This window comes from Siniperca chuatsi, linkage group LG19 (assembly GCF_020085105.1).
Source record: "Siniperca chuatsi isolate FFG_IHB_CAS linkage group LG19, ASM2008510v1, whole genome shotgun sequence".
Classification (NCBI taxonomy): Eukaryota; Metazoa; Chordata; class Actinopteri; order Centrarchiformes; family Sinipercidae; genus Siniperca; species Siniperca chuatsi.
Genome location: NC_058060.1, coordinates 4372245 through 4393839, shown reverse-complemented (window position 1 = coordinate 4393839; position 21595 = coordinate 4372245). Strand labels below are relative to the sequence as shown.

General features: G+C 39.7%; 1 protein-coding gene across 2 annotated transcripts in view; it reads right to left on the bottom strand.

The window, feature by feature from the left end:
- The window catches only part of LOC122866864 (2-lysophosphatidate phosphatase PLPPR4), a 94157-nt gene that overhangs the window by 38828 nt on the left and 33734 nt on the right, over nt 1–21595 (bottom strand). The window contains exons 2-3 of one of the 2 annotated variants that reach the window (XM_044177056.1): nt 17035–17220; nt 410–539 (exon numbers count right to left, since the gene is read on the bottom strand). In XM_044177056.1, the coding sequence (XP_044032991.1) occupies nt 410–539; nt 17035–17220 (316 nt within the window). Of the gene's footprint in view, nt 1–409; nt 540–5558; nt 5616–17034; nt 17221–21595 lie in introns of those variants that run through there. The other variant, XM_044177057.1, reaches the window with a different exon arrangement.

Below are 21595 nucleotides of genomic sequence, written 5' to 3'. Positions count from 1 at the left end.
TAATATAAAAGTTCTATCATATAATATTATCATCATCATATCATAACACAATGAGTACATTGTAACTGACTAACTTTTTACTTTTATCTGAGTAAATTTTTACACAAGTAAATTTACTTTTACTTGAGTAAAATTTCTTTAAAGTAACAGTACATTAACCTGAGTAATACTCTTTCCACCCCTGTTGGCTACTATAGTTTGTCTGGGTTGAGAAATCTTAGCATAACATTAGTTAAGTAAATGTTGGTTCTTGCTCGGTGAGCAAGAACCAACCAAGAAGAAATCTTTGACAGCTGAGCAACTGTCAAAGATTTCCTTTGCCTTATGTTGCAAATGAGTCATGAGAAAAAGTCACCAGTCAGTTACCATACTTTATGGCCAATGTATCGAAAGAAAAAAATCAGTGTACCAACAAAGCGGACGGCTCTGCGTATGAAGGAGTTGAAGTTGCAGCCAGCAGCGTTGATGTTGGCCTCGGCCCCAGCACCACTCTTCCTCTGAGACAGACAGCAGAACAGGATGGCCTCTCCAATCATTATCTGTTAACACACATAACATACCTGTCACACGTGTTTGCATACAGAAGTGGGTGACAAGGGTATGATTTCCACTGGGGATGAGGGCAGATATGTCCCCTCACTTTTCAAACTCCTATTTTTGTCCCTCAACTTTTACAGTTTTAGTTTCCATACCTGCTTATTCCGTGGGGGGCAGCTTATCCGAGCACGCACTGGCTGAGAGGCAGGCAACACCCTGGACTTTTGCCAGTTTATTGGTTTTGTGATTATTTGTGATGTTCATATTTCTATATTCAATTTAATGTTCTTTTATGACTTTTAATTGTGTGAAGCAAGCCTAGATGTTTTTATATCATGCTTGGACACAGATGTAAACAGTAGCATCTGAGTGTCAGAACGTTGTAACCCACTGAGACTGGCTGTTTGATGTGGGTGGTGTCCCACAGCTTGGCCTATCTATGGCCCTCCAACGCTCTGGTTTAAGCCAAGAGTGCAGGCCAAGACAGCTCCTTCCTGTGTGATACACGCATGCACACAAATGCACACTACTCTAGAAATGACATGTGGTATTGCAGTGGGATACCTAGCTGTCTGCAGAGCAACTATCTAGGATCACAGATCTCTGCAGAACAATGAGGTTGGAGAAAAATGTGAATAATACATATATATATATAATGTTGATTAAGGAGAGAGAGACAAAAAATGGATGGAGAGAAGATAAAGGAAGGCAGCATCAGTGATTGACAGAGAGAGGGATTAGGAGTACTTTAAGGAAGGCCTCCAGGGATCTACTGAAACTGACACACTGTACTTATGAGTCTCACTATACCAGGGTTTATCTAAGAAATGTATACCATATTTTTCTCTTGCAAAGGAGAAAAAGTCATTTTCTCTCCATTTTTCTCTTTTTAGAATTTAGATTCTTTTCCTTCACATTTGGTAGTTTTTACTGTTTTACAGTCAGAGTGTATTCTTGTCAGGGTAAAAACAGCGAGGCCACAATGACACTCAACCACTCCACTAAAAGCCAAAGAGTTGCTCCACCAGCAAAACAGACTGGAAAAGACTGGAAGCTGCTATCACTCTCAGACAGTTTGACAGTTCTTTCAAGATTCAAGGTTAATTTATTTGTCATTTTACAACACAGGGCTGCACAATGAAATGAAAGTTGTAGCCCCTTGGTGGAGTTGAGGAGTCTTACAGCCTGAGGAAAGAAGCTGTTCTGTAGTCTGGTGGTACAGCATCGTTATTTATAACCCTCCCCGGAGCTACAAATATTTTTCCACGAGCCTCCCTGAGTAACTGGGGGAAAATGCATGACCCTCCCTCCACCATAAATAACCATATTTTATTATATTCACACCACGTTTTACAACCATTATGTTTAATTGTGAACTGTGACTCTTAAACCTTGGCACTCTGATCCCCCTTTCCTCATTGGGAAAAAAAACAAACTGCCAGCCCAACTTACTGTGTTCTCTCCTATAGTAGCTACTCAAAAGTTACCTATGACAATTCCAGCTCTGAAACTAAAATGCCTCTTAAAGCAAGTTTTTTTCTTGCCACTGTCGCCAAATGCTTGCTCTGAGTCTCTGTAAATAATATTATTAAGAGTATGGTCTAGATCTGCTCTATAGGAAAAGTGGAATAAGATAACTTCTGTTATGAATTGGTGCTAAATAAATGAATTTAATTTAATTGAATCTCAATGGGAATTCATTTATTTTATTCAACACCAACTCAAAACTGTGATTTAGCATAGTGTTTTGAAGCGCTAGCACGAATGAGATGTTCCCACTCGCTTTCCGCCGTTGTGTGCAGGGTTGTTGCCGTGCAATGAGAGGTGCAGGCCTGTGTGCCTGTGACCCAGCTGCAGGTTACGCTCTCAGGTGACTCCTTGAGAGCAGTCGGTCACCGAGCAGATGAGGTCTCCCAGCCAGTCTGGCAGTCTCGTTTCAGGGCCGACGCCAAAGATCCGGGCCAAGACATTGCACTGTTCTCAGAGAGATGCAGGACTCAGTTTCCTCAGTTCTAACTTTTGTTGTGTTAGAACACAGACGCTGAGCAGGCTTCTTCCAGAAAGTTCTCACTTTCAAAGTTGGCTGGATGTTGAATAAAATGCATCTGGCTACACTAACTTCTTCAGCTAGGCTTGAGTAATTCTGTAAATATCGTGCTATAAAAATCGCAAGGCTTAGTGGTACAAAAAGGAAACAACTCTTCAGTTTGAGGCACTCAACGGCTTGTTTAATAAAAAGGTTAAGTTGTGAGTGGACTTTAGGCGAGGAAAAGAAAAACATAAAGAAAGACGTCTAAGAAAAACTAGTGTTGGGACCACAGGTACTCCACCATTTGAATTTGTTCATTTGTGGGACTTTAACTAAACTTTGTATTTGACCACATGCTCCTTTGTTCTGCAAACAAAGGAAAGCCATTGACCTCAGTTTCCCACAATCCTCCAGACTTCACACCTAATGACCTGCTAGCCACACTGAGAGAAAAAAAAGAGGTGCAGATGGATCTTATCTGTTAGAATTTTTTCTCAAAAACCACTTCTGAATCACAAGTAAGGAGGAAAATATGAGTAATGAGAAGAATGAGGTACCAAAGAACAAACTTTTTTCAATATACCCATCATCTTCATGGGCCTCTTGCATACATGCTCAACATGTTTTTCCAGTTTAATTTCTATATACTGTACATATAAGTTTTACAATGACTTTTAGAACTATAGACTTTCTGATGTATATAGTAAATATTTGTAATTTTTGCATTACTACTGTTAAGGTGTGATGATAACATAAAATATTTGTGTTTGGAACCTAAAATCTATTTGGTGGTGTGCAAGATATCAACATAACTACTCCTACCGGGGTGAATATACTCAAAACATAATGTGAACCAAGCCCACTATATTTGGTTGTTTGTTAAGAAAATTTTTAACATAATGGTCTAAAGTGTATCTTATCATTATGCAAATTGTGATATGCTACATGACAGAGCAATAAAGGATATTTTAAACTAAATTATAACTAATTTGAAAGCCTTGTTCTTAGTCTTTCACACCCAACCTGGAAAACACAAGAGCCAATTCTTGGTCTTTATTCTGAATTTCTATCTGAATTCTCAGAGTTTTTATCAAGTTTAGTCCTTAAAACAGATCAAGTAATTGTAGGTGATTTTAATATTCATGTGGACGTTGAAAATGATAGCCTTAGTACTGCGTTTATCTCAGTATTAGCTTTGATTGGCTTCTGTCAGAGTGTACATAAAGCCACTCACTGTTTTAACCACACCCTCGACCTCGTTCTGGTATATGGCATTGAAATTGAACATTTAATAGTCTTTCCACAGAATCTTTCATTATCGGACCATTATTTAATAACTATTAAACTGTTATGACTGGACTACTGGACTGCCATTAGGCAAAGACTCCTACTCTAGATGTCTGATAGTGCTGTGGCTAAATTTAAGGAAGCGATCTCATCTGCATTTAATTCAATACTTTGTCTCAATATAACAGGACCCTTATGCTAATTTCAGCCACTCCCATAGTGACCATCTTGTTGATAGTGTTGCAGGCTCACAGTGAACGACACTCGATTCTATCAGCCATCTAAAAAAGAAGATAATAAAACAAAGAAGGCTAGCTCTGTGGTATAACCCCCAAATCCGCAAATTAAAAGCAAACATTGCGAAAATTTGAAAGAAATGGCGTTCCAACAACCTGGAAGAATCTCATTTAGCCTGGCAAGATAGTCTTAAAAGGTCCTCCGTAATGCTAGAGGAGCCTACTACTCATCATTAATAGAGGAAAATAAAAACAACCCCAGGTTTCTTTTCAGCACTATAACCAGGCTGACAGAGAATCACAGCTGTATTGAGCCATGTATTCCTATAGCCCTAAGTAATAACAACTTCATGAGCTTCTATAGTGATAAAATATTAACTATTAGAGAAAAAATGTATCACGTCCTGCCCTCAACCGGTACCAATTTATCTTCAAACACAGGAACTTTAGAAACAGCTGTAGAACCTGATATATATTTAGACTGCTTTTCTCCTATCGACCTTCTTCAACTTCAACGATTTCTTCATCTAAGCCATCAACCCGTCTCTTAGACTCCATTCCAACTAGGCTGCTTAAAGAAGTTTTACCCTTAGCACTTCTTTACTGGATATGATCAATCTGTCTTCATTAATAGGCTATGTACCACAATCCTTTAAAGTAGCTGTAATTAAACCGCTTCTTAAAAAGCCCACTCTTGATCTAGGGGTTTTATCCAACTATAGACCTATATCTAACCTTCCCTTTCTCTCTAAGATCCTTGAGAAAGCAGTTGCCAATCAGTTGTGCGACTCTCTAAATAACAATAGTTTATTTGAGGATTTTCAGTCAGGATTTAGAGTGCATCATAGCACAGAGACAGCACTGGTGAAAATTACAAATAACCTTTTAATTGCATCAGACAATGGACTTGTCTCTGTACTTGTCTTGTTAGATCTTATTGCTGCATTCGACACCACTGACCATCACATCCTATCACAGAGCCTGGAACATTTTATTGGCATTAAAGGAACCGCACTGACCTGGTTTGAATCCTATCTATCAGATCGATCTCAGTTTGTACTATGTTAATGGTGCATGCCAAAGTTAGTCACAGAGTTCCACAAGGTTCTGTGCTTGGACCGATTCTATTCACGTTATATATTTACTTCAAAGACTGTCTTCTTTCACCTATGTAACATTGCAAAAAAATCAGGCACATTCTGTCTCAAAATGATGTTGAAAAACTAGTCCATGCATTTGTTACTTCAAGGCTGGATTATTGCAATTCCTTATTATCAGGCTCCACTAATAAGTCCCTTAAGACTCTCCAATTGATCCAGAATGCTGCGGCATGTGTTCTGACAAGGACTAGGAGAAGAGATCATATTTCTCCAATATTAGAAATCCAGAATAGAATTTAAAATCCATCTACTCACATACACTCACTCTTAATGATCAGGCACCATTGTATTTTAAAGAGCTCATAATACCTTATACTGCGCTCCCAGAATGCAGAGTTACTTGTCGTTCCTAGAGTCTCCAAAGTAGAGTCTCCAAAGTAGAATGGGAGCCAGAGCCTTCAGCTACCAAGCTCCTCTCCTGTGGAATCAGGTCCCAGTTTGGGTTCGGGAGGCAGACACCATCTCCACATTTAAGAGTAGGCTTAAGACTGTAGTGGCAATTTCTGCGGAATAAAGAAACACTCAAGGCAACCACTTGTCTTTCTGTAGGTTTACTTCAAATGTCTGCAGACGGACTCACAGCAGTAAAACATACATCAGTATGATCTGCTCTGAATGAGTACAGAGGGAAAGGAGCATCAGTTATTTATCCAGTCTTCAGGGTCAGGCTCCTCAGCCTGGGAAGAAGAGTGTCCCTGAAGCCTGGGCATAACAGTCAATAGCATGTTTTATATTCCGTATCATCATTATCAATGAACTGTTCTCATCACGTACTCCAAACAATCATACACAGATCAGTATTGACGCCAAACAGTTGTGTGTCTGATACACAAAGAGTCATATGTATACATCAGAGAGTCTGTTCTTGCCATTACAATTCCTCCCTTTTAACCTTAGAAATCATTTTAAAAAATGCTAATCGAAATAATTAAGAACAAACGTTAAAGGTAGGAAAGGAAAAATCAAACAATCAAATAAGTGGGGAAAACCTCAAGTGTCAGAGGAAGAAAAACCCAACATGTCCTTATTATTAGCTTATTAAGCAAACTTCAATTCAATAGCCTGTCATTAGCAGTCATTATATCATTATACCTGGACGCAAATAGAAATTAACTCAAAAATATTATGAGAGACTAAACCAAAGAACTAAGTCATAAAGAATAAGCATGTGTGAATCAACAGAACTGTAACCATTAGGTAAATAACTCTAGCAGTAATATATGATTTCATGAGCATTTTATTCTAAATTCGCATCATACTTCAAAATCCAGTGTGGTTATATGCAATTTCATTCTCCTAAAATCATATCATTGTCAATCGGTGGAATCCATTCAATAGAGCTGGATGTTTCTATTGGCATATTCACATACTGACCCATAGATGATTTAATTGCAGTAGAAATCATATCGTAGAAAAGGTTTCAGTCGTAGTCATCTGGACACTGTTTTCAGAATCAAGACGTTTCGGCTCCCATCCAGAAGTCATTCTCAATTGTGAAAAAATGGGACGGGAACTCAGAAATTTAAGCAAATTTAAGCTTTTCTACGATAGACGAATGAGGGACTACACCGTCTTAGTAGAAATCATATATCTGAAACAGGGAATTACACAGCAGGTCAAAAGGAGGAAGAGCACAATAACTAAGAACACGAGTTCCAACATTTTCATCAACACATTCTTCCATCCTCCCATAGTCAGCCATGACCACATGTCCCATCCTCCCATACTATGGGAGTCTAGGCTTTTCTCTTTGTGCAGTAGATCGTTCAGGTGGGAAACAACATGGGTCATATTGTCTGTGATATCTGGAACATAGGTGCAACAATCAGGCCTAATAAGATGACAAACTCCTCCTTGACTAGTCACCATCAAGTCTAAAGCCATCCTGTTCTGCAGGGCCACGTTTGATCCCCTGCATGGTAGGAGTGAGAGTGGAAAACCCTACCTCTACCAGGGCTGTCAAGTTCTCAAGATCTATGGCCAGGTGGTCTATCTTGTGTGCATTATTCCCAATTAATTAATTGAGACTCATAAAATACACTTAACTATCAATTTGGAACTCAGATTAATAATTAAATTAATAACTATAACCAGAATTACCATCAATAGCTAGTAGGGTTAAGGACTTGGAGTTCAACATAGAAGAGGTTGGCAAATTACTTACTCTTGTGAAACATTAAAGAAGACAGCATAATTATACACACACATTTATTTAACAGATAAACAAAGCAAAAATACAATATGAAGACTAACTCTAAATACTAAATTACAGAACATAGAGTGTGTGTGTCTGTGTGTGTGCCAAAAGGAATGTGTGTATGTTTCTTTGTTCTGCCTCTGTATGTCCTGAGTACACAAGCATGAACTCACGTGGTCAGAAACAAAGAAACATGTGAAGCGGGAGCTTTAAAGTTACTCTCCGCAGGGAGTGGTCATCTTTAAGGGCCTTTGAGGTGTATGTGTATGACCTGTTTAGGATAACGGTGCCAAGTTAAAAGGAGTTAGTTAGCATGCAAAGACTCATAACATAAACTAACATCAACTTAGCATGTGGCTACCAAATTAACTTAACAGATAAACATGTCACAACAATAAAACCTCAGTGAAAGCACATCAGTAACGTCACATGTACAAAAGTTAAACAGTCCTTTGCTTAGCTATATACACTGCTCCGCCCAGGTGTTACATTACCCGACCGTTGGGAGGGACAGAGAGGTGGCTTTGGTGCTGCTGTTAGCTGGCGGTCAGTCTGCTGTAGACGAGCCAAGCTGGGAAGACTTGTGGTTCCATTGTGGAAGCGTCTTTTTCTGTGCAATGCCCGCTTGTAGAGATCGGAGGAAGCCAGTTGCCTTACAGAGTTAACAGCTCAGCGTTAACTTGGTTTGTTCTTCTTAAAGTTAGCTAGTAGGCTTTGTGCAATAGCCTTTGGCGCTAAACTTTATTGCAGAGATCTAATAGGCCTTTGCAGCACTTTGGAAGATTAGGAGACTTTGGTTCTTCTGCGTGTTTCTGCTCTGAGCAGATTACATGGCGAAGCCAGGAGGAAAGAGTTCAGGTGTGTGTCTGCTGGTGAGCATGCCACACTGAGTAGACAACAGTAGGGTTGTCTGCCGCAGTGAAAAATTCCAGGAGAAAGAGAGAGAACCAGTGATCACTGACCTTATTATTATTATTTATTATTTACCTGGTGACATCAGTCAGACTGGCCAATGCTGCGTTCAACGGCTCTCAGGATTGTGGGAGAAAAGAGAATGCAGTCTCCTAACAAAAGTTCAGTTAACAATCACCCAAATGAATGAATTCATCTGTGGAGTCCAAACACATTACATTATTATTATTTTAAAATTCTAGGTCGATTTTGCATTGTGCCACCCCCTCTCTCTCCGCCTCTCCCCTCCCCTTCTCTCCCTTCCCTCTCTCTCTCTCCCTCTCCCTCTCCCTCTGCCTCTTTCTCTCTCTCTCTCAACCCAACCGGCAACCACAGATGGCCACCCACCCTGTCTGGTTCTGCCCAAGGTTTCTGCCTCTTAAAGGAAGTTTTTCCTTGCCACTGTTGCCAAGTGCTTGCTCATGGTGGGATTTGCTGGGTATCTGTAAATAATATCATAAAGAGTACAGTCTAGACCTGCTCTATAGGAAAAGTGCAATGAGATAACTTCTGTTATGAATTGGCGCTATATAAATAAAATTGAATTGAAATAAATTGAAAAAACAGTGACAACTCAGTCATCTTGTCATTTACTGAACACCGTAAAAGTGCCTGCAGAACCAGGAGAGGGAGACAGCTTAAAAAAATCCACAGCAGTTGCTCCACCAATCACTCATCCAAAAACTGCTGCCAGCTCACTAAATATCTTCCCCAGTACCACCCCGTCAGCACGTTCTTATGATTTTACCAGAGGAACATGAACTGAGTTAGAATAACTTTAACTAAAGTCAAACAGCAGCTCTAACATAGAGTGACAGTCAAAGCACTTCAGCACTTGGCAACCTGACACAAGGGAAGAAAAGCCTCAGGTCTTCTCCTGCTCCAAAAGTTGCTGGGAGACGGATCTCTGAGGAAGAATATGTTATCCGCAGATATGAGGAGTCTGAATCTAGTGATGTCTGAGGGAAAAAAAAAACAACCTGTCTGATGGATATCAGAGGGACCTGTGAGATCTCCAGGGCTTCGATCGATGTTAGAGTGTTGAGTATTACCTCATCAGCAGCTCTGCTGCACATCTGTATCTTGGTTTCAGATAGTGAGCTTCTGGGAAGACACTGCGGTTTTAAGCTCTTTGTGCCTCTTCTGCCAAAAGTTACTATGCACTATGAAATCAACAATTCTCTGGTAATGGGTTACGCATCTCTGTGAGCTAAGCAGAGAGATGGAGTTGTTTTTTCTTTTTTCTTTCTGTCTTTTTTTAATGTTCAAGGTGAAGAATGAGAGATAATGTCATTTAGATGGGAGAGAGCTCGATGTTGATGTACTATTGGTTATGTTTGGTTTTAGGTTTTGGAATTTGGGAGCACTATCTGACACTATAACAAAAACTTAGAGCGTGGCCATCCCACTGACTTCCACTTGTCCATCACCATGTAATTGTAATGTCCCAAGTTAGATTCTGGCTAAGGTCCTTTGGTGAGTGTCAAAGGGTACAATTTCCATTGAAGGTTGCGCGGACATGCTCCACTCACTTTTCAAAGGAACAAGCCACTTTTACAGCTTTAGTATGTTTATCACTAAAATCTCTCTAAACAATGTCCTCTGTTGCAGTAATCCAGATGAGGACACCCTGTTTATGAAAAACTACCCAACATCCTCTGCATGTTTTTAGGGGAAAAAGCTAAATCACAGCTAAGGCAGCAACAGGAATTTTTGGTGACCAAATCGTAGAGATTTTACTATATTATTATAGTTTAGGGATTGAATTTCTGGTGAATTTATCCCCCAAATAAAACTAAAGCTATCTGCATGGCTAGATACCACCACAAGTTGAGAAAATGTGAAAGTGTTTTTTTGTACTTTGTTGACCTTAAAGGGGGGAAGAAAAAGAAGAAATAGAATGACAAATAAAGAGATTGTTCAAGGAAAGTCAGTAATGGAGAATACTGGCTGTGCTGTGTTGTTACTCTTTGCTGTCAGAAATGGTCATCAGGAAGACAAAGTATTTAAAGCTTAGCCTGTTTTTTGTCAGCACAAAATATAATTAAGCTAGTGATTTTCCTACAAAAAGCAGCTTACTGAGAACATGCCCTGCAGTTTGAATAAGGAAATGATTCATTGCTCAGCTGAGCAAAATTATTCTTTCCTTTTTACATGTTCTCAGTCACAAATATCCTTTATCACCTTTATCAAGTTGGAGACCCACACAGATGTTTTTGCTTATGTTGCCGCATTACTCATGATTGTGTGGGTTTGTACAAACTGAGCTTGATTGACATCTCCCTCACTCTTCTGTTTTGTTCCACCTGTTAGGGCAGGACAACTTACACCATTATCATTCGTTTTAGAAACACAAGAGGCATGGCTCTAAGGATGGTAATGTCCAGACTGAAATGTCTCAACAACTATTAGATGGATTATCATGAAATGTACAGACAGTCAAGGTCCCCAGAGGATGAATCTTACTGCCTTTGGTGATCCCCTGCCTTTTCATCTAATGCCACCAACAGATCACATTTTTCACTTATGGGACGTGACGTGCTGACGTGCTGCGGTAAGCGTATTGTCTCATTTCTGGTCACCGGTGTTTGTGTTTTACTACTAGTGTATTTTTGCTGCTCTAGCTCATCACAGTTAATTTTGTTCAATTCTTCATTATAGTGACTTCTGCTCAAGCACTCATAGCTCTTTCCTTCTTTTAACGACTTTCTCGCTAATCCCACAGTTTACACGCTAGCACTGGTGAAAAGTACAAATGACCTTTTAATTGCATCAGACAGTGGACTTGTCTCTGTACTTGTCTTTTTAGATCTTAGTGCTGCATTCGACACCATCACATCCTATCACAGAGACTGGAACATGTAATTGGCATTAAAGGAACCCCACTGAGCTGGTTTGAATCCTATCTATCACATCGATCTCAGTTTGACCATGTTAACGGTGAGTCCTCTGTGCATGCCAAAGTTAGTCACGGAGTTCCACAAGGTTCTGTGCTTGGACCGATTCTATTCACGTTACATATTTACTTCAAAGACTGCATTCTTTCACCTATGTAACATAGCTAAAAATCAGGCACATTCTGTTTCAAAATGATGTAGCAAAACTAGTCCATACATTTGTTACTTCAAGGCTGAATTATTGCAATTCCTTATTATCAGGCTGCCCGAATAAGTCCCTTAAGACTCTCCAATTGATCCAGAATGCTGCGGCATGTGTAATGACAAGGACCTTTTAATTGCATCAGATAATGGACTTGTGTCTGTACTTGTCTTGTTAGATCTTAGTGCTGCATTCGACACCATTGAGCATAACATCTTTTAGGCAATATTATTAAGAAACACTCCATAAACTTTCATTGTTATACAGATGATACCCAATTTTATCAATCGCTCAAGCCAGATGAAACTAACCAGTTAGCTAAACTTCAAGCATGCCTTAAGGACATAAAAACCTGGTTGACCTTCAATTTTCTGATGTTAAACTCTGACAAAACTGAAGTTATTGTACTTGGCCCCAAACACCTCCGAGACACATTATCTAAAGATATAGTTACTCTAGATGACATTGCCCTGGCCTCCAGCAGCACCGTAAGGAACCTCAGAGTTATCTTTGATCAGGATTTATCCTTTAACTCCCAGGTGAAACAAACTTCAAGGACTGCCTTCTTTCACCTATGCAACATTGCAAAAATCAGGCACATCCTGTTTCAAAATGATGCTGAAAAACTAGTTCATGCATTTGTTACTTCTAGGTTGGACTATTGCAATTCCTTATTATCTGGCTGCCTGAATAAGTCTCTTAAGACTCTCCAGTTGATCCAGAATGCTGCGGCACGTGTACTGACAAGAACTAGGAAAAGAGATATTTCTCCAATATTAGCTTCTCTGCACTGGCTCTCTGTAAAATCCAGAATAGAATCCTTCTCCTCAACTACAAAGCTCTTAATGAGCCAGAGTCTTCAGTTATCAAGCTTCTCTCCTGTGGAATCAGATCCCAATTTGGGTTCGGGAAGCAGACACCATCTCCACATTTAAGAGTAGGCTTAAGACTTTCCTCTTTGATAACGCTTATAGTTAGGGCTGGCTTGGGTGAGTCCTGAACCATCCCTAAATTATTCTGCTATAGGCCTAGACTGCTGGGATACTTCCCATGATGCACCTCTTTCCTCTCTCCTCCTCTCCCTCTCCATCTGTATGCATTTTTATCCCATTACTGCATTTTACTAACTTGACATCTTCTCTCTCCCGTAGTTCTGTGCTTTCTCGTCTCTCTGCTCTCTCCTTCTGTCGCTTTCAGCAAGTATTTCTGTCTTCGGAGCTGCAGAGACTCGATCTGTGATTGTGAGCCACCTGGTGCCCCCATGTTCCTGCTCGACAACTGCTACTACAGTTGTTGTTATTGGTTACTAATACTGTCATTATTATTCATGTAGCTGTCATTCCTATTATTATTAAAAAATCACGCATTGTGCCTCCATCTCTCCCATCAACAACCCCCCCAAACCTCTCTCTCTCTCTTATAACCTCTCTCTCTCTCCTCTCTCTATCTCTCTAAAAATCTCTCTAAACTCTCTCTCTCTCTCTCTCTCTCTCTCTCTCTCTCTCTCTCTCTCTCTCTCTCTCTCTCTGTCTCTCAAAAAACCTAACACGGCAGCACAGTTGGCTGCCCACCATTTAGTCTGGTTCTGTCCAAGGTTTCTGCCTCTTAAAGGAAGTTTTTTCAAATGCTTGCTCATGGTCGGATTTGTTTGGTCTTTGTAAATAATATTATAAAGAGTACGGTCTAGACCTGCCATGTAGGAAAAGTGCAATGAGATAACTTCTGTTATGAATTGGTGCTATATAAATAAAATTGAATATAATTGAATTGAACTTATTCAGAGGAATATCTCAACACAGGTTAGCATTTAGCCACTGTGCCTACATGCAGCTTCACTGAGACACTAGCCTGGCTGTAGACTCTTAAGATGCTTTACGACAGTGAGCGGTTGCTGCAAGGTGAAGCTGTAGTAATAAATTTAATGTGTTCACAGTTATCTCGAACCCACCAAACGTTTTGGCCTAGAGTCAAAATTCTTTCATCATTTTAATCTCTCAAGTCATCTGCATCTTGTCTACTGCTCTCAAAATGTAAAATTTTTTATTTATTTTCTCATTTTTCTCGAAATTATATTTTCGACATCTCATCAGAATCCGCTGGGCCAATCGTCCCAAAATTTTGTCAGGATCAGCTACAGACTTCACTGATCTGATGTTGTTAAATAGAGTTTGATACATCAATCCGTTTCAGTTATACAAACAAATAAATATTTATCAAAATAGCAACAAATGTAATCCTGTGAAACACATCTTCACTGAAGGCCATAAACTACAGTACAAATGTTTCTGAAAATAGATTTACCTCAACAGAGCATCAGCATATAGTGATGACCACAATGAATTATTTTAAAGAAAAACGACAGTTTTGTTCTTGTCAATTAAATAAGAAACAAACATCCAAATGCACGCAATCTGCTTGGACCCCATCATTGCTCCTTGCGGCTATATTTATAAAGATAATTTTCCAAAAGAAAACTGAGGCATCAGGTGTAGGGAATAAGATACAAATAGAAACTGGAAAAGTAACTTAAAAAAAACTGACTGTTAATGTTAATGTGAGTACTACTACTGTATATACAAGCTTTTACATATGTAAGTATATAGACTATAGCTAGATATCCGGGTGCTATGTTATCATAATCACATTATCATAATAACTGAAAACGACAAAGCGACAGTACAAACCTGAGGAAGCTTTGCAGCTAATGCTTTCCAACGAGTTGCTAGGCAACAGCTGGTGCAGCGAGGAGGAGCACAGCCAGGGGATTGATCCATTGAAGACAATAAGTGAGTAACGTAGCTTATTTTTATTATGCAGTTTGGGTATCATTTATTACATGCTATTCCTGTACAACAGGAACATAATTCGTCCTTCGAGTTTTCTAATAGATGCATTGACTACTGTTCACATCAGGAAGAGTCCTGCAGACAATGAGGCTGAAGGATGTGTCCAGGAGGGTCCAGGCTGCCAGCAGAGGAGACAGAGGACCACACCATACCCTTACTCCATAACAGCCACCCTGACCGGGAGTGGAAGAGGCCGTGGGGCGGAAATGGGGCAGGGAGACACATCACCTCAGGCCCCAGAGGAGCTGGGTGGAATGGTCCTGGTGTATGTGGGCCTTATGATTTATATGGCACTTCTGAAACTGCCAAGAGTTAGAGACGACTGGAGGAAGGGCTCACACCTAAGTGTACACTATTCTGCTTCTGAAAGGACCAGAGACAGGTTTGTGGCAATTAGCAGAATTTGCACTATTTGCCTCTTACCTCTCTTCTTCTCTCTCACTCCATCTGTATGCATTTTTATCCCATTACTGCATGTTACTAACTCAACATATTCTCTCTCCCGTAGTTTTGTGCTTTCTCATTTCTCTCCTTCTGTCGCTTCCAGCAGGTATTTCAGCCTCCGGAGCTGCAGAGACTGGATCTGTGGTTGTGGGCCACCTGCTGCCCCTGTGTTCCTGCTCAACAACTGCTACTACAGTTGTTGTTATTGGCTCTGTTACTGATGCTGACATTATTTTTCCTATAGCTGTCATTCCTATTATAACTAATTTATTAATATTAACACTACAATTACTGTCTACTATTTAAAAAAATGATAATAATTCTACGTGGTCTTTGCATTGTGCCTCCCTCCCTTTGTGGAACATTTGTTGTTCATGTTCAATTGATAATATATTTCTCTGAAAAGTCACTTTTATTATTATATTCTATTTACTTCTATTTGACACGTCTATATGGTCAGTAAATGAAATATAGGAATACACCTGTTTTTAACTGAAAAATGCCTAGAATGATATAATAAATGGCTGTGACTTGCTGAGGAAAGGTTAAATGTAGACAAAAAATCATTTGGAAGTCTAAAACACTGAAATACTTGAATGAGCTGCTGAAATAGTTGCTGGTTGAATAATTTTTCTCTGAATGTTTCATAACCACTATACTATTTTTATATCTCAAATCATGATTGTATGGCCCTAGTGATGTTTGAGTATGTGATATTTGCAAATAAGTGTCAGAAAACATGAAGAGCCGTGCTAAAAGTTTGAAAGAAAGGAATAGAGCTTTTGGCGCGAAAGCCACACCCAAAACTCCTCCTCCTTTGGCAAATGGATAAAACCACTTTCACCGGCATAGCAGTCTTAGGCTGGCCCTCACCCCTGAGCTTTTATTTTCTTAATACGTATTGCTTTATTTTCCTCGCCTAAAGTCTGTTCACAATTTAACCTTTTTACAAGCAAGTTTTTAATGCCTCAGTATTAAACTGAAGTTGTTTCTTTTGACTTTTATATTTTTGTAACTTTACCACTAAGCCTCGTGATTTTTGCAACGTTATTTTGTTTTAAAGTCACTCAAGCCTATCTGAAGAAGTTAGTGTAGCCAGAGATATTTTATTTGACAAGCCACAATATTACAGACTCTACAGAAGCCGCCCCGAGCCACTGGAAGCCAACCAACTTTGAAAACAAAGCCTTTCTGAAAGAAGTCTGTGTTCTAACACAACAAAGGTTAGAACCAAAGAAACTTCGAATCCTACATCTCTTAGAGAACTGTGCCAGCAGCGGCTTGGCCCTGACCTTTGCCGTCTGCCCTGACCTTTGCCATCCCGGAGTCTGAGCCACAGACAGGCACGGCAGCAAATTCCTCTGCACAGGGGATTCAAACCTGCACACCACATCGGAAAGCCGGCGGAAATGCCTCATCTTTGCCAGCGCTTCAAAACAGTAGGCTAAACCACAGTTTTGCTGTGATAATGAGTTGATGTCAAATAAAATATATTAATTCCTAGTTAGAGAAATCAATTGCCCTAGCATTAGTATCTTGCAGTCATTTTTATAATCAAATCACATACCTCACCTCACTATTGCCAAGATCAGGTATATTTTTATCACGCAATATCTGCTATTTCATCTGTTGGGCAAGACACTGAACCCCAAATTGCTCCCGAGGGCTGAGTGATTGATATGTTAATTTCTTTGAACTGATGAGCAGTTAGCATCTGCCATCAGTGGGTGAGTGTGATATGTAGTGTGTAAAGCATTTTGTGTGGAAGACTAGAAAGGCGCTTTACAAGTACAGTCCATTTACCATACCTTATTAATTCAGTTATTCAGTTATTAGGCATTTAGCTAGAAATAAATGTCCTCATTTAATCAGGAAGAAGTTGTCTTGTGTTTTCTTTAAAGCAGAAGACAAGGTCAATCTTGGAAAGAATTCAGTCCTTCTTAAGAGACTGATCAATTTAATTTGTTTTTGTTTTCCCGGTTAACCAGCTGGTGTCCCTTAACGAGAGTATTAAAGTGTAATTATTTGATTAAAGTAGTTGATTTTCCTACAATAAACAACTGGCAGATGTAGTATAGTATATATTCAAGCACTTGATCAGAACAGAAACTGTTAAAATTATTCTTATCAGAATAATGCTAATGCTTGAGGGTGTATTTCATTGTGGGAAATCCTGATAAATTAAGGTTAGTGTCATAGTTGTCTGTCTCATATTTTCTGTCTCTAATTTTCTGTTTCTAATCCTTACCGTGATGGCAGGTCCGGCGAAGGCCAGGCTGAGCAGCATCAGCAGGGGGATGACCTCGTGGTTCGGGTCGATGTAGGGCAGGCTCAGGCTGCGATCATGGCAGTTGAAGCCAGACTTCACCGGCTTGAACACATCCGTCCACTCCAGGAAGTACAGACTGACCAAAGACGATACCAGGATTGGCAGCTATCGATGGACACAACAGGAGAAGACAGAAATACAAAGTTATAAGAAAGTTCAGTCATAAACAGCTGAGGCAGGAGGAGTTTCAACAGATTGCCAATGAATAAATAAATAGATAAACAGGCAGTCAATGCTGCAAATGTCACCATAACACTATGGTTCAATGACCATACTAATTTGATTGGATAATGAGGACGACGGCATGGAAAATAGTTTTCATGACCTAAAGGGGGTGAGGATGGTGCTGAGGGTGATGGAAGATGGCATGTGGAATTAATTGCTTTTATGAACATCAAGTGCTCCCACTCAGCTCAGCTCAAATCTACTGTGTGAATTCTACTCATCCCAATAAACCAAATGAGAAACAGCTAGTTCATATTTATTATAGCCAGCTTAAGGTCTTAAAATCATAAAATACCAATCATAACACAGCAGTTCATTCCCAACCATGAAATAAAGTTAGAGTAATAAAGCTGTTGTTGATCTCTCAGTTGAGCAAATCAAAGTGCTTCAGTGGTCTGTGGAAGATAGCCAGGGATCAACTCTGCAGAGGGCTCAGTTGGTTATGTAAATTTCTGCTTTAGACATGGCTGGCTGCAGCGATTTCACCACTGACCTGTCACAGTGTCACTGTACTGTGTGTTACGTATTGGTGGCATTTTACCAGTGGATATCTAGTCCTGTCAAGAGCTCTGAAAGAGCAGAGCTGTGGAGCTGAGAGTCCAGACAAATTGTTTTCACCATGGACACAAAGAATTTTCACTAGGCCCTATAATAGCTACATGTCACAAGTATGTAGGAGGACAACTAGAGACTCCAAGATGGCGCCTGTTCATTTCAATAAAATCTGACTTACCCAGCATATATGCAAAAAGAGAGCAATTCTGTGTTGTGCAGCCCTCTGCATATGTGCATTTGGCTCTCTAATTTTCTTTATTCTGGTCTACCTCAGTCATCAATTTCTGCAACTTGTCCAGAACACTAGAATCCTAACCAGAACCGGAAAATGAAATCACTCCAATCCTGATCTCTCCACAGGCTCACTATATATTGAGCTGGATTCCTCTTGTAACTGTGGCTAACGATCATGGGTAATGTAGCCTAGCCTTCCGCTATCCAAAACTGACAACAAAAAATTTTATTTCTCAGAATTGAAGGAGAAATAATCTAAATTGATAGCTGTGACATTAACCTATCTTACTGATGAATTATCCAGGACACTTTCATGTTTTTGTGTGGAGAAATGTTGAGGATATCATTGAAAGAAAATTCTAACATGGTAGTTAACGGTGAGGAAAATACATCTAGGTCCTCGGTTCTTCAATATTGCCGGTGGTTTTACATTGGAGTTAATTGAAAGCCTGGTGCATCTCATGCAGACGCTAAAGAGTACCTTGTGCATCTGTATGAGACACCAAGGGGCGTGACAAAATACCTGTATTTGACAACCTGGGAATGAGAACGAGTTGGGTCCTCCCACTTAAATTAGAATAGCTCCTTCTTTGGAAGGCCAGACTCAAAACTCACCTGTTCTCTCTGTCATACAATATATAACTTACCACAACCTCCTGTTTGGTTCACTCACCTGTTTGTTTAAACTCTTACTGTGCACTTCATAGCTTTAAATCCCCATTTATTTTTATGGTTTCATGATTAATAACAGTATCAATTACATTTATAAAATTAGACTTTTTTAAACTTCGTTATTCCATGCGTCTATTGTCTATTTGTACTGTATGTTACTACTTTGTTGTGTTTCTTCTTTGTAAAGTGTTTTGTGTTATGATGCACTTTTAATATATCACGATCCACTCATTCCCTGGCCCCACCGGCTTGGCCAATAGACTTTACATTAAGATGATATCAAGCACATAAAAAATGCTTCTCTGAGAATGTTAGAAATACAAAACTTTATAGTTTAAAATTTTATAATGGTGGTCTATGGGTCTATGCTTTGTGGGAAGCAGTGGATTTTTTTCAGTACCGCAAATGGCCACTGTGACGAAGTGGCAGCCTGGCTGACTCCATGGCACTGACATTTTAGAGATAGAACTGTGTCTGTTGTGTGAGACAGGCATCTTAAAAAAGTAGAAACTATTCATAAAACAGTGTTGGTTAATATGTATGTATTGCTGCATGAGCGTCTGTTAATTGATATGATTCTAAAGTATCAATAAATATTTTTTGCAAGCAAGGAGTTCTTACTCTTTGACATTCATCCTTGACATTCTATCAGCTCTCTGTATCGCAGAAAAAAACACTGTTGTTTTATAACCTCCCATAAAAAACCTACATCATACAAAGAAGAGCGAGATGGACTAAAATGGCACGACTGAGTCATGCAAATGAGACCAATTCATTAAAAGGCTGGTAATATCACTGCATATCTCTTGGGGAAAACATGAGCACCTAAAATTGCTCTGACATTTTGCTCATTGACACTTAACAAAAAAGAAATGAAAACTCAATAAGTGACAATGCCATTCAACACACCAACGCTCTGCAGTTCTGATGTGTCAAAATTCCTTCCCAAATTTTTTCCCAGCCCCCGGGCTCTGTGGTGTCCCATTAAAGTGTCCACAGAAGACTGCAGTGAGATGCGTCAGTGGGAGTTGAATGTGGCCCGCAGCATCACAGGCTTTATCATTCAGCTTAATACCCTGATTCTCTGGTACACAGCGGCAGGCGTGCTGCTCGCTCAGCTAATGCTAAGTAGAGCAGCGTGATAGAGAAGGGCCCCACTAGGAACCCAACATAGGGGGATCTCTTCAAGTCAGCACTCTCCGGTTGTGAGCTGTACACACTTGTAGACACACACACAACCACACAAGGGCCTCTGTTTGTAGACTTCCTTCCTTTTGCCTGTCTCACATTTCTGCCAGGGGTTACTCACTAACACACTACTTTTCTTGTCTTTCCATCCTGGCTTTTTATCATCCCCTCCTTTCTTTCCTTCCCGCCTTCCTTCCTTGCAAAGAGAGAGGTTTCATCTAGTTTTGAATCAGTTTATTCAACATTAGTGGTAACTGCTGGGAATTAGGATATTTGTACAGATGGGAGACATTAAAAAGATTGGTGGAAGGTAGTCAAGAATTACTTTTAATTTTATTTATATAGCACCAATTCATAACAGAAGTTATACTCATTGCACTTTACCTATAGAGCAGGTCAAGAGCGTACTCTTTATAATATTAATTACAGAGACCCAACAAATCCCACCATGAGTAAGGACTTGGCGACAGTGACAATCAGGCTGCATTCACAACCTGAGAGTATTCAGTGCGCTCTTAACTTACAGTGGCATAAAAAGTCCTAAAAAGGAGCCCTAGCTTCAGAAAGATTTAGGACATTCGGAGCAAGTACAAGAAAGGATGTTAATGATACCATTGGTAAGTATGACGCTGTCTTTGTGCCAATAATGAAAAATCTCAGCATGCCTCTTTTTGGTATTCAGAATGCAGTCAATTTTATTTTAAAGGATAATCCTAGTTTATTACAACTTGGTTCTTATTTTTGTAGTTTGGCCATTATTTTATATCTGTTATGATAATACTGTAGTCACTAAAGTGGGGGGCACACAGGAGGATCGTTGAGCCGATGATGAATATGATTTGGGCGTGATGACTGATGGGACCAAGTTGGACCGGGTCTGCTCCAGTCTGGGTCAGTTGGTCATGACAATCGGCAGATAAAATCATATAATGTGTGATATGTAAAGAGTCTAATCTGAAGTCTTTAGATCCAGCAGTGCCAGTCGTTCACATAAGCATTTTTTTAAACTCCAGAGGGAGACATACCCCTAAATAAACAGCTTTACCTGAAGTTAGCTTCGTTTTACAAAATTCACTCACCTCCTATTACCTCTGTACAGTCCTACACTCCTCTCCATGTAGGATCTCACCTAAACTCTTTTTTTCCTCCTTTTTCGGCCTTTTCAGCGCAAATTGCACTGCATGTAAACAGTGCAAGCTGTTGGTTGCCGTCCATGTTTGTTTTAGAGCAGAGCATGCAATAGTTGGCGATCTCGTAGGATTTGCAGGGTCGTGTATCCCAGAACTCCAGTGGTTACTGGCCAGTGTTTCAGTGTATTTACTCCTTGCTGACTGGCAAAGGCTAAAACAATCTCTGCAAGTTGGTGGAAGCAATCTTTATATGGTTTGTCCATTCTTTGTAGCTTTAAGCTAGTATTCAGCTTTGTCCCAAGCTTAAGTTAAAGGTTTCCTGTGGAGTTTTCTTGTAAATAAAGTTCTGTTCACATTCAGTGTTTCTCACCAAAACACATTGTGTATATCCTTGAGGTCTAACATACATGTTGAATGCATTTCCTTCCTCATAAAACATCTCCAAAGCTGATTTTTTTAACAATTTGAATCTGTCA